Source organism: Hemicordylus capensis, chromosome 2, assembly GCF_027244095.1.
Source record: "Hemicordylus capensis ecotype Gifberg chromosome 2, rHemCap1.1.pri, whole genome shotgun sequence".
Lineage (NCBI taxonomy): Eukaryota > Metazoa > Chordata > Lepidosauria > Squamata > Cordylidae > Hemicordylus > Hemicordylus capensis.
Window position 1 is genome coordinate 172,843,898 of NC_069658.1, and position 20,672 is coordinate 172,864,569.

Sequence of the window (20,672 nt, forward strand, 5' to 3'; positions counted from 1 at the left end):
TCCAGCCAGAGAGGGATCATTTTTCGATAGTGGCTACAGCTTCTTGCCCAGCTGCCCATAATAAGGGATGTGACAAATCCACATTTCCAATGGATCTTAATGTCTGAAAGCAGAATATTTTAGTCCCTAGTTAGGAAATGGGACAGGAAAATCTTGCAATAAATGTTAGTGACAGCCAATTCACACAGTATTCAAAGGACACAGCTGATGTTTTCCTGAGGTTGAATTCCACAATGCCCCAATAAGATCTGTAAAGAAGAAGCAAAGTAGGCCCAGAGGATGAAGGGGTTTCCTTTCACACTGGCATCTCTAGATGGGCTAGAAAGGGATCTGCTTTAGAGGCAAAGCCTGTTATCTGTGGATCTAATATCCACCATTTTGCATATCCGTGCTCAGGTAACTGACACCCAACCTTGGCAGCAACCACGGGGAAACAAATGGTTAATATCTCCGTATCCGCCATATGAGGATGACTGGAAACTTGGGGCAAGATCATGTTGTCCAACCTTGCCCAACCACGATGAGCTTAAGAGCTATTTAAGAACATAAATGTATGGGTAAAACTACTGAGAGGTTCCAAGGTCTCTAGTGCATTTCCCAGGAACCCTTTAGACAAGATCTGACCACACGGCAATGCAAATAAAGAGTGCAACAGTCACCACAGAAACAGATCTCTTACCTGCAACCCTAAGAGATCTGTTGTGGAAGGTCTCAGTAGAGTCAGATGGCACCAGAAGATGGGACAACTTTTTAAGTCAATGTATTCTTAGATAGTGCCATTACTCAGCAAGGAAGCTGTTGTGGGAGGGGAGACACAAAATTTTTGTGTTGGTTAGAGTGCTGGACTAGGACCGGGGAGACCCGAGTTCAAATCCCCATTCAGCCAGGAAACTAGCTGGGTGACTCTGGGCCAGTCACCAGGGGCGTATCTAGGGTGGGGCAGGCAGGGCACGTGCCCCGGGCACCACTTGAAGTGGGGCGCCATTTCATAAAATTAATTTTTTTAAAAAAAATGGCTGCTGAAAACACAATGGCCACTGCACATGCTCAAATAGCCTCTGTGAGGCCCTAGGCCAGGCCAGGCCTTGCAGAGGCCATTTGAGCATGTGTGGTGGCCATTTTGTTTTTAGCGGCCATTTTAAAAAATAAAAATAAAAAATGGCCATGACACATGCTAAAATGGTCCCTGCAAGGCTCTAGAAGCCAGCAGGGGGAGGGAGAACCTTTGCAGAACCCCCCCCCCACAGCCTTTAGGAAGCCCCCCGAAGGGACTACAGGTATTATTTTTAATTCAATATAATATAAATCACTGTACACATATTCAGTTTGGCACTCTGTACAGAGAATCAGGGCTTGTGAATAATGAGCTGAAGCTTATGAGCTAGGATTATATTCATTTGCTCTTACTTTGTTTCTTGTGATTAGTGAGTTAAATGTGATGTCTTAATAATATGGCTACTAATGGTGAGTTTGTCTTTGAATCAGTGTGAAATCCTTAGTATTAAGGCCCACTGGGAGTTTCTTGCTCTCTTTCTCTCATTTTAACTGTCTTCCTGAAATACTAGAATATATTCCTAACAGTGACACAGTTTACTCTGCATATCCTTTAATTATTTTCAGAGTATCTGGGAAAAGCCAAATTCTCCATTGATTTTTAAAACTTATGTAATAGTGATGCTACAATGCATAGTAGAGAATTAGACAGGCACTTCTGTTTAGTTTTCTAAGTACACCTCCACATAGTATTTGGGTATTCCATGAGCCCCAGCATACTGAAATTCGTAGTTTCCCAGCATTTTTTGGTCTGGCTATGTCCACTGCTAAATAATTTTTGAAATATTAAAAGATTAATGAGCTTGACTTGTAGTTTTCAGCTGATATTATGATAAAGTTATCTGAAAGATGGGTGTCAAATGTTTGGACAGGGGGCGCAATTTCAGTGCTTTCCCTAGGCACTATTTTCCCTAGATACGCCACTGGCAGTCACTTCTCTCTCAGCCTAACCTACTTCACAGGGTTGTTGTTGTGAGGAGAAACTTAAGTATGTAGTACACTGCTCTGGGCTCCTTGGAGGAAGAGCGGGATATAAAATGTAAAATAAATAAATAAAAAAAAATAAAAATGCGAAGAACAAAGTTATACACAGACATAACAAAAAAATTAGACCGTGAGTGTTATGAAATGACCTCAGAGGTTATTTCCAGTCATCCTCCTATACCACGGATAGTTTCCAGGTTCTGTCCAACAGTGCAAAAAGTAGTGAAGTCCCAGGGAGCAGAGAAGTACATGCATTCTGAGTTGCTGCCATCAGGGGAGATCCTGTGCAGCTCCAAGTCCATATGAATCAATCCCAGAAGTAACGGATCAATAAGATGCATAGCTTTGTTGTGACCAGATATCAAACCAAGACATTTCGTAACCACATGCTGAGAAGACAGGGATCTATCTATCTACCTACCTACCTACCTACCTACCTACCTACCTACCTATCTCAGGAGTGCAAAGGAAAATCTTGCAACAACTGCTAGTGAGTGGATGCGTTTTTGACCACATTTTGTTTGTTCCTTTTGCTCTTTGCGTTTTTGTTGTTGTTTTTGTACTGAATGTGTGAAATAGCTTTTAATTGAACTAATTACAAAGTAACATTTCTTGTTATAGCGAAAGGAAAATTATAGCTTCTGTTGACTCCACCCAACACTTATAGGCTTTACCGCCTTTAAAAAAGTTTGCTTTTGCAAAAAAAGGTTGGAAGGCCATTGTGGTAGAGTCAGTCTAGAACACACAAGTTGACTTGGTGGCAGTGGTTAAACGTGTAATTGGCCGGGAGATCCATGTTTCGTGTTAGCAGCCGAGTGGATCCGCCCAGGGGCGCACCAAGGTAATTTGGGCATCTGGACCGCCCAGCAGCGAGACCCCCCCAAAAAACCTCCTTTGGGGGGCCCATCCCGCCAAAGCTCCATTAACCCCCCCCCAAACTCTTACTATGGCTGAGGAGTGGCTGAGGAGTGGCTGCTCCTCCCTGGCGGTGATGGGGTGGTAGCAAGAGCGACGCTGGGCCCAACTGTTTAGGCCAGTGTCTTTAAGCAACTGCGATGCACTTCTGTGCAGTTTAGAGATCGTCGCAAGCCCATGACGTTATGGGGGGCAACTCAAGTTGTTCGGAGGGCAACTCAAGCCATGATATTGTTAAAAACTGAGCCGGCTTCATCCAGGTCAGGGTCTCCATGGAAGTCCAACTAGCGCTTCTCCTCTCTGTGAAGGAAGGATGTTGAGAAATGGAATATAGAAGCAAATAACTACTTATCTTATTTATATCTCATGTTTCAACGCAACTGTTCTCAAAGTGGTTTACATACAAAAAGGAGAAGAAAGTGGCCCCCTGTCCCCCAAAGAGCTCGCAATCTAAAAAGAAGCACAAGGGAGAAGCTAGTGCCAGTCACGGAAGGAATGCTGTTCTGGAGTTGTCGCCTAACAGAAAACCTGAATTGGTCATAAAGGTCTGGTGCCAGCTGTCCAATGTCTGGGCATGAAATAAAGAGGGCAAGCTAGCATCACCAAGCCACGCAGCTAAAGTTCCAGATGTCCTCTTGTCTAATCAAGTGCTGAGCCTCCAGCAGGATTGTAAACTGAGAGCAGGAGCAAGCCCCAAATCCAACCCTATGGCCATTGGTGCTCCTTTGGAGACGGCCTCTGATAATGCATACCACTCATAATGCCACCTCTCCTGGGTTCAGATTCTCTTTCAGCCATGAAGACCACTGGATGGCCTTGGGCCAGTCACTATTCTCCGCCTAGCCTACCTCAGAAGGCTGTTGCAAGGATAACATGGAGAACTCTACCCTCAGGGAGGAAGAGTGGGATATAAATTTAATGGGGGCGGAGGGGGGGACAGCAGTGTTGATCTGGACCCCAGCTGACATCTGTGCTCAGCCATAAACTCACGGGTGGTCTTGAGCAAGTCACACTGTGATCCTGCCTGCCCACTGGTAAAACAGCAGCTATCATGACTCACCCAGTTATATGCAGATTAATCCCACAAAGAAAATGGTGTGTACAGTAAAAGATGCTATGTCAAGACTATCATCCAGCACTGCTGTCAGTACAAAGCTCCTCTGCAACCTCTTCTCTCCAAAGAGTACCAGAATCAAAGTCAGCTGATCAAAGAAAATGAGCCTGTCTGGTTAAAGAAACCTTAGTTGATTCGTCACATGTATTTGAACCCATTAAATCTACATGTGCTTATTTTAACTTGGATGCAATGCTCCCTTTGGAGAGAATGCACAGATGTGTCGCAAATGGCACGATCTTAGAAGAGGCATTCCTCTGGTGTGGCTGTGAGAAGAGGAATGCATCATCTAAGATGGCACCTATCACTCTCCATTTTTCTTGTATTAAAAAGTGGGTTGAAAACACGCTTGGCTACCAAGCTGATCAGGAAAAATATTTCTAATGGTTTGATCTGAGCGGTGAATTGTCTACTCATGGCAGACCTAAAGAGCACACACAAGGTACTATGTCGCCTTCCTATTTTCCATTGTGCAATAAGTTGGAGATCTTTCCCCACAAAGCACCTAGACTTGACCAGCACCCTCACAGCATATCCATTACTAAATAATGAGCTCCACTGAATGGAAAAGCCAGGCCTCAGATCAAAGCCACGGTTCCGGAATTTATCTTTTAAAATTATTATTGAACGGGAGAGATATTCTTAGGAAACTCAGGAAAAGGCCAATGGTGACCAGCCTGGGGGGAGGGGCAGTGGAAGGAAAGAGTGTCTCTCTCTGCAGCTACTGTAAAACTATCACAGAAGAAGATTTTCCTACCTCTCCATCACACCCACACCCCCATTGGCTGTAAGTGAACCCTCTTGACTAGAATTGTGGGTATGAACTGAAAGACAATTAAGGGATATTAATTACTGTACACGGCAGTACAGCTGTCTCTATGTTTCCCCCAGCTGTTATGTAGCTTTGTAAATGTCTTGGCAGAAATTCAAGATATATAGCAGTTTCACTAATAGTAAGAATAAGAATAAGAACAATAAACTTTATTTCTTAGCCACCTCATAACAAATTGTTCTCTGAGCGGCTGAAAACACAATATTAAAACAGGAGATAAAAACAAACAACAAATTAAATTATAACAGATCAAAAAGGGGCGAAGAAAATACAGAATACAATACAGAACAATTTAAAAGTTATTGTTAAAATCAATTGTGTAATATGTATGATATGTATTTTTTAAAACATATAATTCCTCCAGGCAGCTATTCTCCTAGCTTTAGGTTACTAGCATTAAAAAGAAGAGGAAGGAAATGTGGGATCAGACGGACTCCTCCTTTTCATGAAAATCCTCAGGGTACTTACTTCCAAATTGGGCAGTCTGGCCACGTGAGCCAGAGCATCAATGTAAGGCTTCTCGGCCCAGAGTCTGCAGCCGGGGCTTCTCCGAGTTGATGTACCTGTGGAGCTCCTGTGCATTGAAACAGCAGCTCAGAGTCATCACACTGGCCTAAATCATCCCTTGCCATGCTACTGAGAGCTAAGCCCAGAAGGAATTAAGCCTCAATACAGGAAGATAGCCATCTCTGACTAATCTTTTTATGAGAAAATTTGAATTCAATTTTATTTGTAATCAACATAATAATCCATTTTTTGGAAATTTGATTTTTATAGGTGTTTTATAGACTATATTTGCATTATTTTTTCTGATATGAAGAGGGTCCAGGCATTTACTGAATGGATGAATTATATTCATGAAACAATTAAATTTCAGAACTGTTTTAGTCAGTCTAGATTTTCATTTTTGGATGTTTATGTAAATATTGGGACAGATCGTCGTATCTTTGTCTATCTTTATACCAGAGAGACTGATCGGAACACGTATTTGCATTATAGATGGTTCCATACACCTCATTTAAAGGATAATTTGCCCTATGGTCAGTTTTTAAAATTAAAAAGGAATAATACACGGGACTCCGATTATAGGAAATTGGCTAAGACCCTTGAGGTACAATTGTTGAATAGAGATTATCCGTGGCCTGTTATTTTAAAAGCCAGACAGCGAGCAGATAGAATGCAAAGAAAATGTTTTTTCAGTATTAAGGAAAAAGTATTACAACGGAGGATCACATGGGGTTTGAATTATTCACCAGTAAGTAACAAAATCAAAAAAGTGGTTCTAAAATACTGGCCATTAGTTAGAGATTCCAGGTTGCGAGGAACCACCAATTATAGGCTTCAGAAGAACTAAAAGTCTTTTAAACTATTTGATACATTCAGATATCCAACAGGTTAAGTTTTCAATTTCTAGGATAAAAGGCCATCATAAATGTGGGACTTGTGCAGCCTGTAAATTTTCTTTGCCTACTCACATTTTTCAGCATCCCACCAGTAACTATAGGAAACCTTTGGAACCTTTTTCTAAATGCAGTTCGGTTTATGCTATATCTATTATCATCTCTCCTTGTTCCAAATTGTATGTAGGATGTACTATATGTTAGTGATGTGCATAGACCCGTCCAGAGGCCATTCTACACGCCTCCGGGCCGGTCCGATCTTGGGGTGATTTGGCGGTTCGAACACTGGGGTGGGGGTTCCTTTAAGGGTGGGGGGAGGGTGTACTTACCCCTCCTGCTGCTTTCCCTCAGCTGGTGCACTTTTTTTGGCAAGCATTTGGGGTGGCAGGATACCTCCCAGCTGCCCCTTCCCCCTCTTCAGAAAGCCTTTTGCGCATGCATGCGTAGCACATGCACATCACATCTCTGCAATTTGCACATGTGTGATGCGGAGATGTGGTGTGCGCGTGCGACGTGTGCACGCGCAAACGGCTTTCTGAAGCCTTTTGCTGCCAAGAAGGGGAAGGGGTGGCAGGGCGGTATCCTGCCGCCCCAAATGCTTACCAAAAAAATGCGTGCTGGTGGGGGAAAAGCAGCGGGAGGGGTAAGTACACCCCCCGCCCTTAAAAGAACCCCCACCCCAGTGCTCCGTGGTTCCGTGCACATCTCTACTATACGTCCAGTTAAAAAAAAAACCATTCTTGAACATTACTCTAGAGTAAAGAATTGCACACTAGAGGCACCGCTTACTGAACATTTTTTACAAGTCCATCATCAGCCAGAAGATATTAAGTTTGTATTTATTTCTATTTTTAGGAGGGAAAGGTCTAGATATTGTAATATTAATGCAGTGAAATGGTTGCATCAGCAGGAATCTTTCTATATACATAGATTAAATACATAACAACCTAATGGACTGAATACTGTTATGGATTTATCCTGTTTTTTGTAATCGTGGCACTTTAATTGTGAATGGTGGTTATTAGATGAGTGGAATGTTTAGGAGAGTTAACGGCTGTAAATAACTGAGTATTGAAGGCTATAAATTAGGAGTAAGAGAATTGTTTGGTAATGATGTTGGCAAGAGAGAGGCTGTATGTCCTGATTCAGTGCATGATGTTTTGGTGTACTCATTTGGGTAAATTTGGCTTTTGATGCTAGTGAGTTTGTATTATTACATTTGTAAAAATGTTTTTCTTTAATGTATGGTTTATTCCTTGTTGTAATTAGCATCTGAAAAGATCTTGTGAAACAACTCACACTTTCCTGGATGAATTTAAGAACAATTTTGGAGGAAGCAACAAAGAATCTTCTTAGTCACCAGGGTGAAGACGCTAACTTTGTGAAACTGTTTAAATCTTTACTATTGAAAGGAATGGATTTCTAATGAAGCATTAGTGAAATAAGGACTTATCGAGAAACCTTGTTATAATATGTAATATATACTAACTGTGATGTATTGTTTATGTAGTATTTACATTGTAATAAATTGGTCTATTTCATATTTATTTAAATAGTTCATACTATGTGCATTTAGTGGTATTTTGTTTTGCATTTTTTATGTTTAGTACCACTGCCGTTCATATTATTTTTGAACAGAGGATGCTGAAGCTGAGGATGCTGAAGCCATGTCCACAGCAGGGTACTTACTTCTAAATCGGGCAGTCTGGCCACGTGAGCCAGAGCCTAGCCGTAGGCTTGGGGCTGCCTGGGGAGGAGTTGTGGCACAACCCACCGTGCCCCCAGACCCACTTTGGCACCCCCAAAAGGTGAGAATGGGCCAGCTGGGCCACCTCAAATCCCCATTATTCCCTATGGGAGAATTGCAAAAATGGGGGAAATCTAAAATCACAGAAGTGTTTGATTGCTTTGCAGTTCAATGGGTGCTTGGTACCCCTGGATGCCCACTACCCACCCCAGTTTTGTGCCCCTAGCAGGCCACCCTACCAACACACAACTAAGAAGACAACCATCTGGAAACCAAAAAAACCCACCACAGAAACAGACCGGCTGCTTTGCCCGCACAACTGCAAAGCCAAGGGGACCAAACCAAACAACAGCACAGACTAACAACAACAGCCACAAACCAACAAGACCTAACTAGAAGGTGCAAGGCAGTAAAACCAACCCGGCACGCAAACTGCAAAGGAAGAGGGGCAAGGAAAAAACACACCCTGAATGGAGAATTTAAAGTAACATGAACCTGGCTCTTCTGCTCTTCTCTTCATGTGCAATGCATGCGTTTTGCCTGTGGGGAAAGAAATGCCTCAGAGTGTTTGGTCCACCACATCTTTGTTGGAGGCCACACAGGGCCCCAGGCAAGTGGTGGCACCAGCGGCATGCATGCATTTGGTGTGTGTGCGTGTGCATGCTGCTAGGTAGAGGAGGGGAAAGAGAAGAGGGCTCTGAAAAAAATTAAGGGATAGGAAAGTCGAGCTTAGAGGTGGGTCAGTGGAGGCAACACATGACGTGGTTTGGTAGGAGACCACTTACTCATCATTGCCGGTGCATGTGTGTCTGGTGTGTGTGTGTGCGCGCGCGTGCATGTCAGCAGAACCAAATTGGAGAGGGAAAAGAGAGGGGCCACACTTAATAAAAACAATTCACAAATACATATATACACAAGTATATATACAAATCCATCTATACAGCAGCTATACAGTAATATTTACACCAACAACTACTATCATTCATTCATTCATTCATTCATTCATTCATTTATTTATTTATTTATTTATTTATTTATTTATTTGACTTGTACCCTTCCAAAATGGCTCAGGGCGGTTTATAATTAAAACAAACCACTAAAACAGTAAAGAGCTAAAATAAATTAAAAAAACAACATAACAATTAACAATTTAAAAACATTTTAAAACATCAATTAAACAATTACAGTGATTAAAAACCCCCGAAATCGGGTTTTTAATTTTAAAATAAACCAGATATTAAAACCCCCAAAATTTAGGAAGCTGAGAAAGCTTGAGTGAAAAGATGGGTTTTCAGGTGTTTTTTTGAAAATTGTCAGAGATGGGGAGGATCATATCTCAGCAGGGAGCGCATTCCACAATCTCGGGGCAGCAACTGAGAAGGCCCATCTCTGTGTAGCCACCAAACAAGTTGGTGGTAACTGGAGAAGGACCTCCTCAGATGACCTCAATGGGCGGTGGGGCTCATAATGAAGAAGACCCTCTCTTAGATCCCCAGGGCCTAAGCCGTTTAGGGCTTTGTAACCTATAACTAGCACTTTGTATTTTGTCTGGGAACCTATTGGCAGCCAGTGTAACTCCATCAGTAAAGGAGGAAAATGGTCTCTCCAAGATGACCCAGAGACCAGCCAGGCTGCCGCATTCTGAACTAGCTGAAGTTTCCAGACTATGTACAAAGGCAGCCCCACATAGAGCGCATTACAGAAGTCCAGTCTGGAGGTTACCAACAGATGTACCACAGTTTTGAGGTCATCAATCTCAAGAAATGGGCACAGCTGGCGTATCAGCTGGAGCTGATAGAAAGCACCCCTGGCCACCGCCTCAACCTGAGAAACCAAGGAGAGACATTGATCCAGAAGTACTCCCAGACTGCGAACCTGTTCCTTTTGGGGAAGTGTGACCCCATCTAGAACAGGCAGATCAAAATCATCTCTAGAGTTCTGACCCCTCACAATAAGTACCTCCATCTTATCTGGATTCAGCTTCAGTTTATTCTCCTTCATCCAGCCTATTACTGCTTCCAGGCAGGCATTTAGGGAAGTTATGCCATCTCCTGAAGATGTTGACATGGAGAAGTAGATCTGGGTGTCATCAGTGTACTGGTAACACCCATCTCCACATCCCCTGATGATCTCTCCCAGCGGTTTCATGTAGATGTTAAAAAGCATTGGAGAAAGTATGGAGCCTTGAGGGACACCATACTTAAGCTCAGATCTCAAAGAGCAACAGTCTCCAATCAACACCATCTGGACAGGGGCGTAGCAAGGTCAGAGTGGACCCAGAGACAAGATTTTAAAATGCCCCCCCCCGCCCCATAATCACCGATGCCCATAGCAAGCACAGAAATTGCGCTCCTGTTCAAACATCTGACACCCATCTTTCATATAACTTTGCCATAATATCAGCTCAAAAATACAAGTGGGGGGAGAGTAAGTGAAGAATTAACACAGAAGGATAAAGAGGCATGAGGCAACAAAAGGACCAAAGTTTGAGGTGTACAAAGAAAGAGCAGGTGTGTAACTGGCATTCCAATGTGGAAGGGTCATTACAAGAATATCTTTAGCATTTCTTGTAATGCCCCTTCCTCCGTCCTCTGCAGGCTACACATCCCTCCTTGTGCCCTTAATTAACCTAAAGGAGGAGGAGGAGGAGGAGGAGGAATCCTCGACCAGCTTCCGAATCCTGGAGCCTGTTTTGTTTAGCACTGCAGTGGGGAGGGATTAGGGAAGTGGAGAAGGGAGACGGAGGAGAGAAAGAGAGAAGGCGACGGGTGGAAGGAGGAAAGCTGTTGCGGCTGGGGGGAGCTTTGCAGAAGCAAGTTCAAACCCCTAGAGCCTCACTGCCATCCTCACTGCATTTGCAACAACTCGGAAGGCTACGCCTCATGTCAACTCGGAAGGCTACGCCTTACGTCTCACATTAGTCACATGGGGGGGCCTCCCTTACTCACAACTCACACACAATTAGGTGTTGTTTGCAACTTGTGAAGAACGTGCCTGAGCCTCTTCATTCAAGTCTTCTTCGCGCCGTGAAGAAGACTTGAGTGAAGAGGCTCAGGCACGGCAAGTTGCAAACAACAACTAAGTGTGTGTGAGTTGCGTGCGGGTGGGCTGTTTGGGCCAGCCATTGCTTTGCAGCATGGGGCGCCTAGAGGGCAGTGGTGTGGTGATGAGCCTGGCGGTGAGCCCAGTGCCCATGCCTGCCATGGCGGAACGTGGGAACCGGCCAGCTGGCGCCCGGTAGAGAGCCAGAGACAGTTCCCCACCACCCATTACACAGCCGCTGCTCCCTGCCTTTGCTTCCACTGCTGCCTGCAAACTTCTAAGTCTCCCCCCATGCCTGCATCTGTTTTTAATTGGTGCTCCTCCATTTTGCTGTTCTTCCAGCCATATCTCTCAGTCTGTTAGGGGTTTGGGGGGGCGGGGGGCTAGAAGTGGGCCATGCCCAGCCATGCGGGCGGGCGGGCTGAGAAGCCCACCGGGAGAAGCGAGCCATCATGCCCATGCGGGCGAGGGAAGAATCAGGTCAGGGTGGGAGGAGACGGTCACCTATGGGCAAACAACAGTCAGCTAACCTGAGGGCTCCTGAGTCCTGCCACTCCATGTCTTAAGTTTGCTTTTGTTGTCTCAACTCTCACTAGTCACTAACAACTAGCTAGATTCAGAATTGGTTGGCGCGTGTTCCAGGCAGCAGCAGCAGCAGCCGAACTGAATGCACGTGCTGTGCCACCAGCCAATAGATGGGGAAGGAGGAGGAGCCCACGGCCATGAGGCAAAAGGGTGGAGATGGAGAGGGGTGGAGGGGATTGAAGAGACTAAGAAATACAGCGCTCCCACAGAACAAGGAAGGAGGGGGAAATATTTTGAAATAAAGTCATTCAAGGAAGCTCGGGCAGGCATTGGGTGGGGGAGGCATGTGACATGTCTCTCGGGGGGGGGCAGGCAGGGGGCCCCTGAGACAATTGCCTCCCCTTGCCTAATTATAGTTATGCCCCTGCATCTGGAATCTATCCGAGAGGTAGGAGCGGAACCACTGTAAAACTATGCCTCCCACCCCCAACCTCCTCCAACATTCCAGAAGGATACTATGGTCTATATAATCGAAAGCTGCCAAGAGATCCAAAAGGACCAACAGAGTCACACTTCCTCTGTCAATTGCCAATTGGAGATCATCCATCAAGCCAACCAAAGCAGTCTCCACCCCATAGCCCGCCCGAAAACCAGTTTGAAATGGGTCTAGACAATCAGTTTCCTCCAAGACCGCCTGGAGCTGAGAGGCCACCACCCTCTCAATTACCTTGCCCAGCCATGGGAGGTTGGAAACAGGCCTATAATTGCTCAACTCTGAGGGATCTAATGCAGGCTTCTTTAGAAGAGGTCTAATGATTGCCTCCCTAAGACAAGGAGGCATCCTGCCCTCCCTCAGAGAAGCATTTATGATTTCCACCGGGCTGTTTACAACAACCTCCCTGCTAGATAGAACAAGCCATGTTGGACAAGGGTCAAGAGAACAAGTGGTAGGCCTCAATGCTCCAAGCAGCTTGTCCACATCCTCAGGAGTCACAAACTGAAGCCGATCCAGTCGAATCACATAAGAGGAATCGTTGGGCACCTCCAGCTCAGACATCAAATTAATTGTGGAGTCTCCATCTAGGTTGGCCTGAATCCGAGATATTTTATGTGTGAAAAACTCTCTAAACACACCACAGCGGGTAACCGATGGCTCCAAATTCTGGTTCAAGGGAGGGGGGACAGATATTAATCCCCTCACAACCCTGAACAACTCCGCTGGATGGGAACTTGCAGAGGCAATACGGGCAGAAAAGAACCGCCTCTTTGCCGCACGTAATGCCTGAGCATAGATCTTTAGATGTGCTCTTATGTCGGAATCTGTCAGATTCGAGTCGGGTCTTCCTCCACTTGCGCTCCAGTCACCTACCTTAGGAACGTAGGAACATAAGAAACTGCCATATACTGAGTCAGACCATTGGTCTATCTAGCTCAGTATTGTCTTCACAGACTGGCAGCAGCTTTTCCAAGGTTGCAGGCAGGAATCTCTCTCAGTCCTATCTTGGAGAAGCCAGGGAGGGAACTTGAAACCTTCTGCTCTTCCCAGAGCGGCTTCATCCCCTGAGGGGAATATCTTGCAGTGCTCACACATCAAGTCTCCCATTCAGATGCAACCAGGGCAGACCCTGCTTAGGGGGACAAGTCATGCTTGCTACCACAAGACCAGCTCTCCTCTCTTTGCTGTTTCAGCCCCCATAGATCTTCCGTATACCAAAGGGCCAAATTTGAAGCGGGTTGGAGGGGGCGCTTGGGAGCAATCATGTCTACTACCCTGTGGAGCAAGTTGTTCCAATTCTCAACCAGGACATCAACAGGATCACCAGCAAAGTCAACTTTAAATCCTTCCAAGGCTTCTTGGAATCTTAGTTGATCCAATAACCTCTTCGGGCGAACCATTCTAATGGGCCCCACGCCCCTGCGGAGGAGGGAAGTGGTTGTAAGTCCAACCTTAACCAGATGGTGGTCCGTCCATGACAATGGGGAAATCACAGGAGTCCCCACCCACGGAACACCACCCTGATCAGAGTAAAATACCAGATCAAGCGTGTGACCTGCAATATGCGTCAGTCCAGAGACCACTTGGGATAGTCCCATAGTTGTCATGGCCGCTATGAACTTCTGAGCTACCCCAGACAGATTTGTCCTGAAATGAACATTGAAGTCCCCCAGCACCAAGAGTCTGGGAGACTCCAATGCGAGTTCCGCAACCAAGTCCGTGAGCTCAGTAAGGGATTCCGCTGGGCAGCAGGGCGATCGGTACACCAACAGAAGTCCCAATCTATCCCTGGTCCCCAAACTCAAGTACACATATTCAATATGGTCCAATACTCTGACAGGGACCCTGGTAAGGGACATGTTTTCCTTATAGACCACAGCCACCACACCTCCCCGACCACGTCCCCTCACCTGCTCCTCTACAGAATATCCTGGAGGAAGAAGCTGGGACCTGACTGGACCACTAGCCTCCCCCAACCAAGTCTTGGTAATACAAACCTAGTTCAAATCATGGATGAGTTCATATTTATTTTGGACCAACCTTGCATTATAGAGGATCAGGGAAAAGTTATGTGGGTTGTTGGCAGTGCTCCCCGAGATCAAAGAGCTGGCAGGACAGGCGGAAGGGGAGACAGCTATTAAATTTCTGACTACCCTTCCCCTGGAACGGCCCGCTGACCTGCCAACATTACTTCTTCTATTCTCCACCACCAGCGGGATAGCTGGCCCATAGTCAACGAAGGCACCCCCTGTCCCCCAATCTCCAGACAAACCCAAACACATTATAGCAACTTCAACTCAAGTCTAAAACAGCTTGAAACTAATTAGACAGAAGCCTTCTAGCCCTTGCCCTCATTCTCCCCTGAAGTGGCTCCCCCAAAGGGGCGATCCCCTTTGGTGTTGCCCCTTCGGTGGTGGGCCCACTGCCACAAGGAGCCTTCCTATAAAGCCCAAAACTGAGCGGTTGACCCGAAGAACAGCTGAGTCAGGGGCTGGTCCCAATCCTGCCCACACCTGCCACAGATGTTAACCTGAGGCTGCAGTCCCACAGGGGAAGCAAAAGCAGGCAGGCAACAGCAGAAGGAACCCCAGCACCCACCTGGTCTCTCACTCCAGACAGCACTAGGTGGGAGGTAGATGGACTCTCCCTTTCCCTCTCTATTGACACAAACCAGACCAAAAACACTATCTACAGAAAGGAAAGAAAAAACCTCTACTACTGACAACACACACACACACACACACACACACACACCACTTCTATCTACACAAGCACATATTTACACACACTGAAATATTTACAAGTATACATTTTGGCAGTCCCGCTGCCCTCTCCCCACAAGTCAACTCTGTACAACAACAAGCAACACAACATACATCAACATATTTGCACATCATCTACACAGTGCCATACTGGAACAAACCGCCTAGTGTCTCTGTGTGTGCCCATGGCCCTTCAAGTGCTGTGGTCAGGTGGAACAAGGGGCTAGTTCAGCATCAGGTTACGCCAGTGGTGTGTGTGTATCCAGTTGCCAAGTCACAGCACTAGTGGGCATGCTGTGACATGGCACAGCTGAAGGAGGAAGGGGGTAGTGTAGGGATGAGCAGAAGCTGCTGCTGGGTGGTGACCAGCACCATGGGTCAACCGTGGGCCAATTACTTGCCCAACTCAACCTACAGCTTGGGGTAGCCCAGCAGGGGGAGGTTAACCTTGAGGAAAACCAACTGCTCGACCAAGCCAAGGTCCAACCGGGACCGAGCAGGTGTTACCACATTGCCAACACATGAAAACACCCGCTCATTCTGGATGCTGGTTGGCGGGCAGGAGAGGAGGTGTGCAGCAACCACCGCCAGGTTCAGCCAGATTTGGCAGTGGGTAGCCCAGAACTGCGCGCAGTCCATCTCGGGGTCTTCCTCCACAGGCTCCTCCAAGTACTGGGCAACACATTGCACAGCACTGGTAGGCTGAGCCTTCTGCAAACCAGGCAAGGTGCCAAAGCACACCCGCTTAAAACCACTGGGCTGATTTAGCGGGAGGAACTACCTGTTGCATTGGCACTACTGCCTGGCATGCCGCGCCGCCAGACTGGGAAGAAGGGGGGGGGGCAGATGGCATCCTGACTGGCAGCATAAAATCAAGCTGCTCTTTCATCTCTCAAGATCTCCACTAACCAGGCTGGTAAAGATTGGAACAGAAATAAGGAGCTGATTTATGGACTCTGAGGGTAGCCTAGAATCATTTGATCTCCCATGCAGGGGTGGTGGGTGGTCAAGTGGCTCTGGGCGATCTCACCCAGAATATTTCCTTGGCGTTATCAACTGTCCAAGACTCTGCTTGAGAAGATGAAATGCAAAGCCTATTTAAGGTCAGCCTGCCCACTCTCCACTCTTCTTTAGTTTACATAAATCTGCCTTCTCTTGAATTCTGAATTATCTTTTTCATGACTTTTGCCTCTCCTAATATTCGACCTAAGCAAGTTCCCCCTCCCCTACTTCTCTTTCTCCTGTTTCGTCAGAGTTCAAGACTGCTCATTAAAACTCTTTTGTTTGTGTTTATCCACTGGCTGGATTGATATATTGCACCTAATTGGCTTGGATAAGACTTTTTATTACCTTGGCTGTATCAAGGGCTACACAGGATTTATGACTCCATTGTTCAGTTTTTATTTTCCTGCTTCTGCGTTTAACGTTGGGGTACCGGAGGCTCAAGTTTTTGTTCTGGCAAAGAGAGAAATCGAGAATCCTCCTCTTGTGCTTACTGGATTACAAATATCTGGTTTTACATGAAACATTCTCTTTTGGGAGGGGCTTGCTAATAAGGATTTGCTTTGTTTGACCTTCACTCCCTCTTTTTAAAAAAAATATTCTGGGGACTATTTTCTCTGTTACAACCTGGCGTGGAAGGATTAATTGACTTGCTGCAAGTCCAGAGGCGTAACTAGGGAAAACGGCGCCCGGGGCAAGCACTGAAATTGCGCCCCCCTTAGCTAAGCAGGGTGCACCCTGGTTTGCATTTGAATGGGAGACTAGAAGTGTGAGCACTGGAAGATATTCCCCTCAGGAGATGGAGCCACTCTGGGAAGAGCATCTAGGTCCCAAGTTCCCTCCATGGCAGCATCTCCAAGATAGGGCTGCAAGAGACTCCTGCCTGCAACCTTGGAGAAGCCGCTGCCAGACTGGGTAGGCAATATTGAGCTAGATAGACCAATGGTCTGACTCAGTATATGGCAGCTTCCTATGTTCCTAAATACTACTGCAGCACATACACAAGACACCTGTCCCATCCTGACACTCAGCCAACTTCCATAATCAAGATCCTACACACACACACACACACACACACACACACACACACACCCCACAACTGCCTACTCCTAGATTTACAAGGAATACAAGCCACACCTAATGGCACAGCAGGGAAGTAACTTACCTAGGGAGCAAAAGGTTGCGGGTTCGAATGGAAACACCTATATTGGGCAGCAGTGATATATGAAGATGCTGAAAGGCAACATTTCATACTACGTGGAAGGAGGCAATGGTAAACCGCTCCTACCAAAGAAAACCACAGGGTTCTGTGGGTGCCAGGAGTAAAAACCAACTTGACAGCACAACAACCCACACCAGGGCTACCAACTTTCCAATAAGCCTCTGTAGCGCTACAGAGGCTTATTGGAAAGTTGGTAGCCCTGGTGTGGCTTGTTGTGCTATCAAGTTGGTTTTGACAAGACAGGGTTGTTGTGAGAACAAAGCAGGAAGATTATGCAGGTTGCCCTGAACTTGGAAGAAGAACAAATATAATAGATAATGTAATCAACAAGCATCAAATAAATTGGGGCTTCTTCTTGCTGAGCCAAATTATCTATCTAAATGAAATAATCTGCTTATAAACTCCCTTGTGAATAGTCCTACGCAAAGATTCATTGTTGCTGTTTTTAAACTATGTCATTTGCACATATTTCACACACTCAAACACAATCACTTACAGGGACATACATTGGGGAAGAGAAATCGCATCCATTTCCTTACAACATACAAATGCAGCTGGAAAGTGCTTTCTGGGCTGCAGTTCAGGCAGGGCAGGTGAAAAGGTATGACCACTGCCCTATGTGAACTGAGCATGTGGCCCAGAAACTTCCACCACGCTCTGGGTCCTCCTGTAGGTCACTCAATCTGGAGAGAGATGCCTGAAGGCAGGAAGTTTGAGAACTAGTGTGCGGGATCAAGCTTATGATGAAAAACTTACATTTGTATGGAATCTGCACTCTTTATAATTGCCTTTTAAGAGATTTTCTCTACTGAACTGCCCAGTATACACAACCACAGCAAGTACATATCCTACAAACCCCACGTACACCAATATATTCTGCAAGAATTTCAACAATTGCAGCAGTACAGGATTACTACTGCAACTGCAGAAAATGTCAAGAGATTTAGTGCTCTTCAACCAATTGCAGCTACTCATGAGCTTGGACATAATCTCATGTAGACAGTTTAGTAGCAAAGACAATTATGTGAACCAAGTCTTGCTACCTAACCCTCAGTCTTGTCAGCTATGAGGGCATTTGCCTCAATGATGAAAAAACAGTACTCTGCACAGCCTTGGAAACACTCTGCTCTCAGTCAGTTCTAGGGCAAGGAAGATCAAACCAAGACAAAGAGAAAATAATTCCTACAGCCAAATCCTTGGCATACTTACTTGGAAGTAAGGCTCAACCTCATTATGTCCAACCTTCCCACAATGAAATTGTATCCAAGGCAGCTAACTCAACTCACTGAATTCAGCAGCAATTACTTTAGATTAAAAGGACATAGAATAAAACCTGCTAGTTAATGATACAGAGAATATATAAGATTTAATTACTGAACATTGTGCATATTTTACCTTATACTCGCCACATTCATAGAAAGGAAGTCCTACCAGAGGAGTTTGAGGCAAATCCGGATTAGCATACTTGAACAAGACTGAAAAGAAAGCAAACCACCACTCCCAAAACTACACCAGGAAGAGGAGCGAAGGAGGAGCAACCCTCAGAAACGCGTGCCTCCTAAAAGCAGCATCAAGACAAGAACCAATCGGAGGAGGGCGAGTGTTGCGTAGGGAAAAGAGAAGAACTACATTTCCCAGAAAGACTCTGTCTCAGCAACAAGCCCGATTGCAATTGCAACATTGCGGTTACTGTACGTTGCAACCGTTCCAGTGCCTTTCCCCATGACGATGCCTGTGGGAAGATGTCATTAGTGGGCACCCTTACATGGATCTCACCCCCTCCTCCACATCTCTGTAAATTAAGTCGTAGCCCAATATAGGGCACAAAGCTCTGCTCTAGGGTTTTTATAGGGCACAAAGCTCTGCTCTAGGGTTTTTATTGCCTAAGTTACGCCCCTGCCTATAGGATTTGTGGGCAGAAAACAGAAAGGAGCTTCCTCTGACGATACTGAGCACGCTCCAAACCTTTTGAACATACTCACAGGCAGGCAGGCACAGAAGGAGGGAGGCAGAGAAATAGGAGGAATGCCACGAGACCAGCCCTGTGCATTTCTAGCAGCCAGAATGGGACCTCTGAGTTCTCGCAGGCTGCACGGAGCGCACACCTTTCGAGCACAGACCACTTCTCAATGTTCCTTTCATGGCAAATGCTTCGCCGCCCCCTTGCTTTCCCCTCCCCCCTCCACCTCGCAGCCCCTCCACTTCCACCCAGATGCCTTCCGATTCCTTAATGAAAACAGCCGTCCTTGGCATAAGGAAAGCCAGGCAGGCTGGAGTGCGGGGCGGGGCGGGGCAGTGTGGTGGCGCGAAAGTTCGTGTCCAAGGCCAGCAAAGCAATGGGGGGGCACGGGCGCAGCGCGGAAGGGACCGCTCGTGGGGGAGGGGGCGCCGACGCGCTCCCTGGACTGATGCTGAGCCGGAGAATTTTTAAAAAAAAAAATTAAAAAAAAATTTGGATTGGTGGGGGTCATGGCGGCGCCCCCTGCGTGACCCGCAAGGATGGCGGCGGGGGCACGTGCCCCCCCTGCCCCCCTATCGTTATGCCTCTGTGCAGGTCTTCCTCCTCCTCTTGGCTTTACTTTGCATTGGTGGTTTGGATTTAGAAATTGAACTTTCATTTGGATGGCTTATACATTTTGACTTGCCACACACGACTCCTTTCTGTGATAATAAGAACCACCTTTTAACTTTGGATCTTTGACTGGATTTACTGGTCCTATTCGTGTATAATGCAGAAATCTCACTGGTTCTACATCGTAATAAACTATTCCCTCTCCTCCAGGCTGCCTTTCTTTTGTTGCCTTCCTCACTGACTACCACAAGATGGAGCCAGAGCCCATTAATTCATGAGAAGATTCACAGAAGTTTGTCATGCTTACATTTACTTTGAATTAACATTGGATGAACATTTTCTAACTTTGTTTAGTTTTGCTTACTTTTTCATTTAGATCTATGTTCATACACATGTATTACAGCAGATTGGTTGGTCAGACGTAGGCTGCTAGTCAATAATGGATTAATTTCTTACTGCATTGTCTATTGACTTTGCTGATCTTATATTCTGGAGAGATATATTTTTAAGTGTTTTATTGGTTCTAACAATCCACCTTTCTCATTTAGTTGATTATTAGTTGGGATATATAGTAATACTTTGGGTATATATTGCTAATACTTAGCTTTGTATTATAATTAGCCACATTTTTTTGTTTTTGCTTGACTTTATTTTATTTTTATTGATATATTTGGTCTTTCATTATCTGAATTGGCATTTAGCAGTGACATATTTGGTTTTTTATAATTGGTTTTCAGAGTTTACTTATATTGACCTATTGATTTATACTTATGTTATAGGGGGTTGAATTTCGTATTGTATTCCCTGTATTATAAGAACTGTGTATATAACTCATTTAGGAATAGGGAGATTAATCTAGTATACCCATATACATTGTTTAACTTTGCTTTGTTTAACTTTGCTTTGTTTAACTTCTGGATTCTCGATAGTTTTAATAACTGTGGAGTTTGGCTTTATTTAGGGAAGTCATTTTTCATATATCCCCCGAGATTCCCTACCCCTCTGT

General features: G+C 45.5%; 1 protein-coding gene across 6 annotated transcripts in view; it reads right to left on the reverse strand.

The window, feature by feature from the left end:
• Window positions 1-18,601, reverse strand: part of LOC128342119 (uncharacterized) — a 36,082-nt gene extending 17,481 nt beyond the window's left edge. For 5 of the 6 annotated variants that reach the window (XM_053289012.1, XM_053289009.1, XM_053289011.1 and 2 more), the window contains exon 1: window positions 5,367-5,509. In XM_053289012.1, coding sequence (XP_053144987.1) covers window positions 5,367-5,404 — 38 coding nt within the window. In that variant the 5' untranslated portion in view covers window positions 5,405-5,509. Of the gene's footprint in view, window positions 1-5,366; window positions 5,510-18,489 lie in introns of those variants that run through there. The other variant, XM_053289013.1, reaches the window with a different exon arrangement.
• Window positions 18,602-20,672: the final 2,071 nt, after the last annotated feature.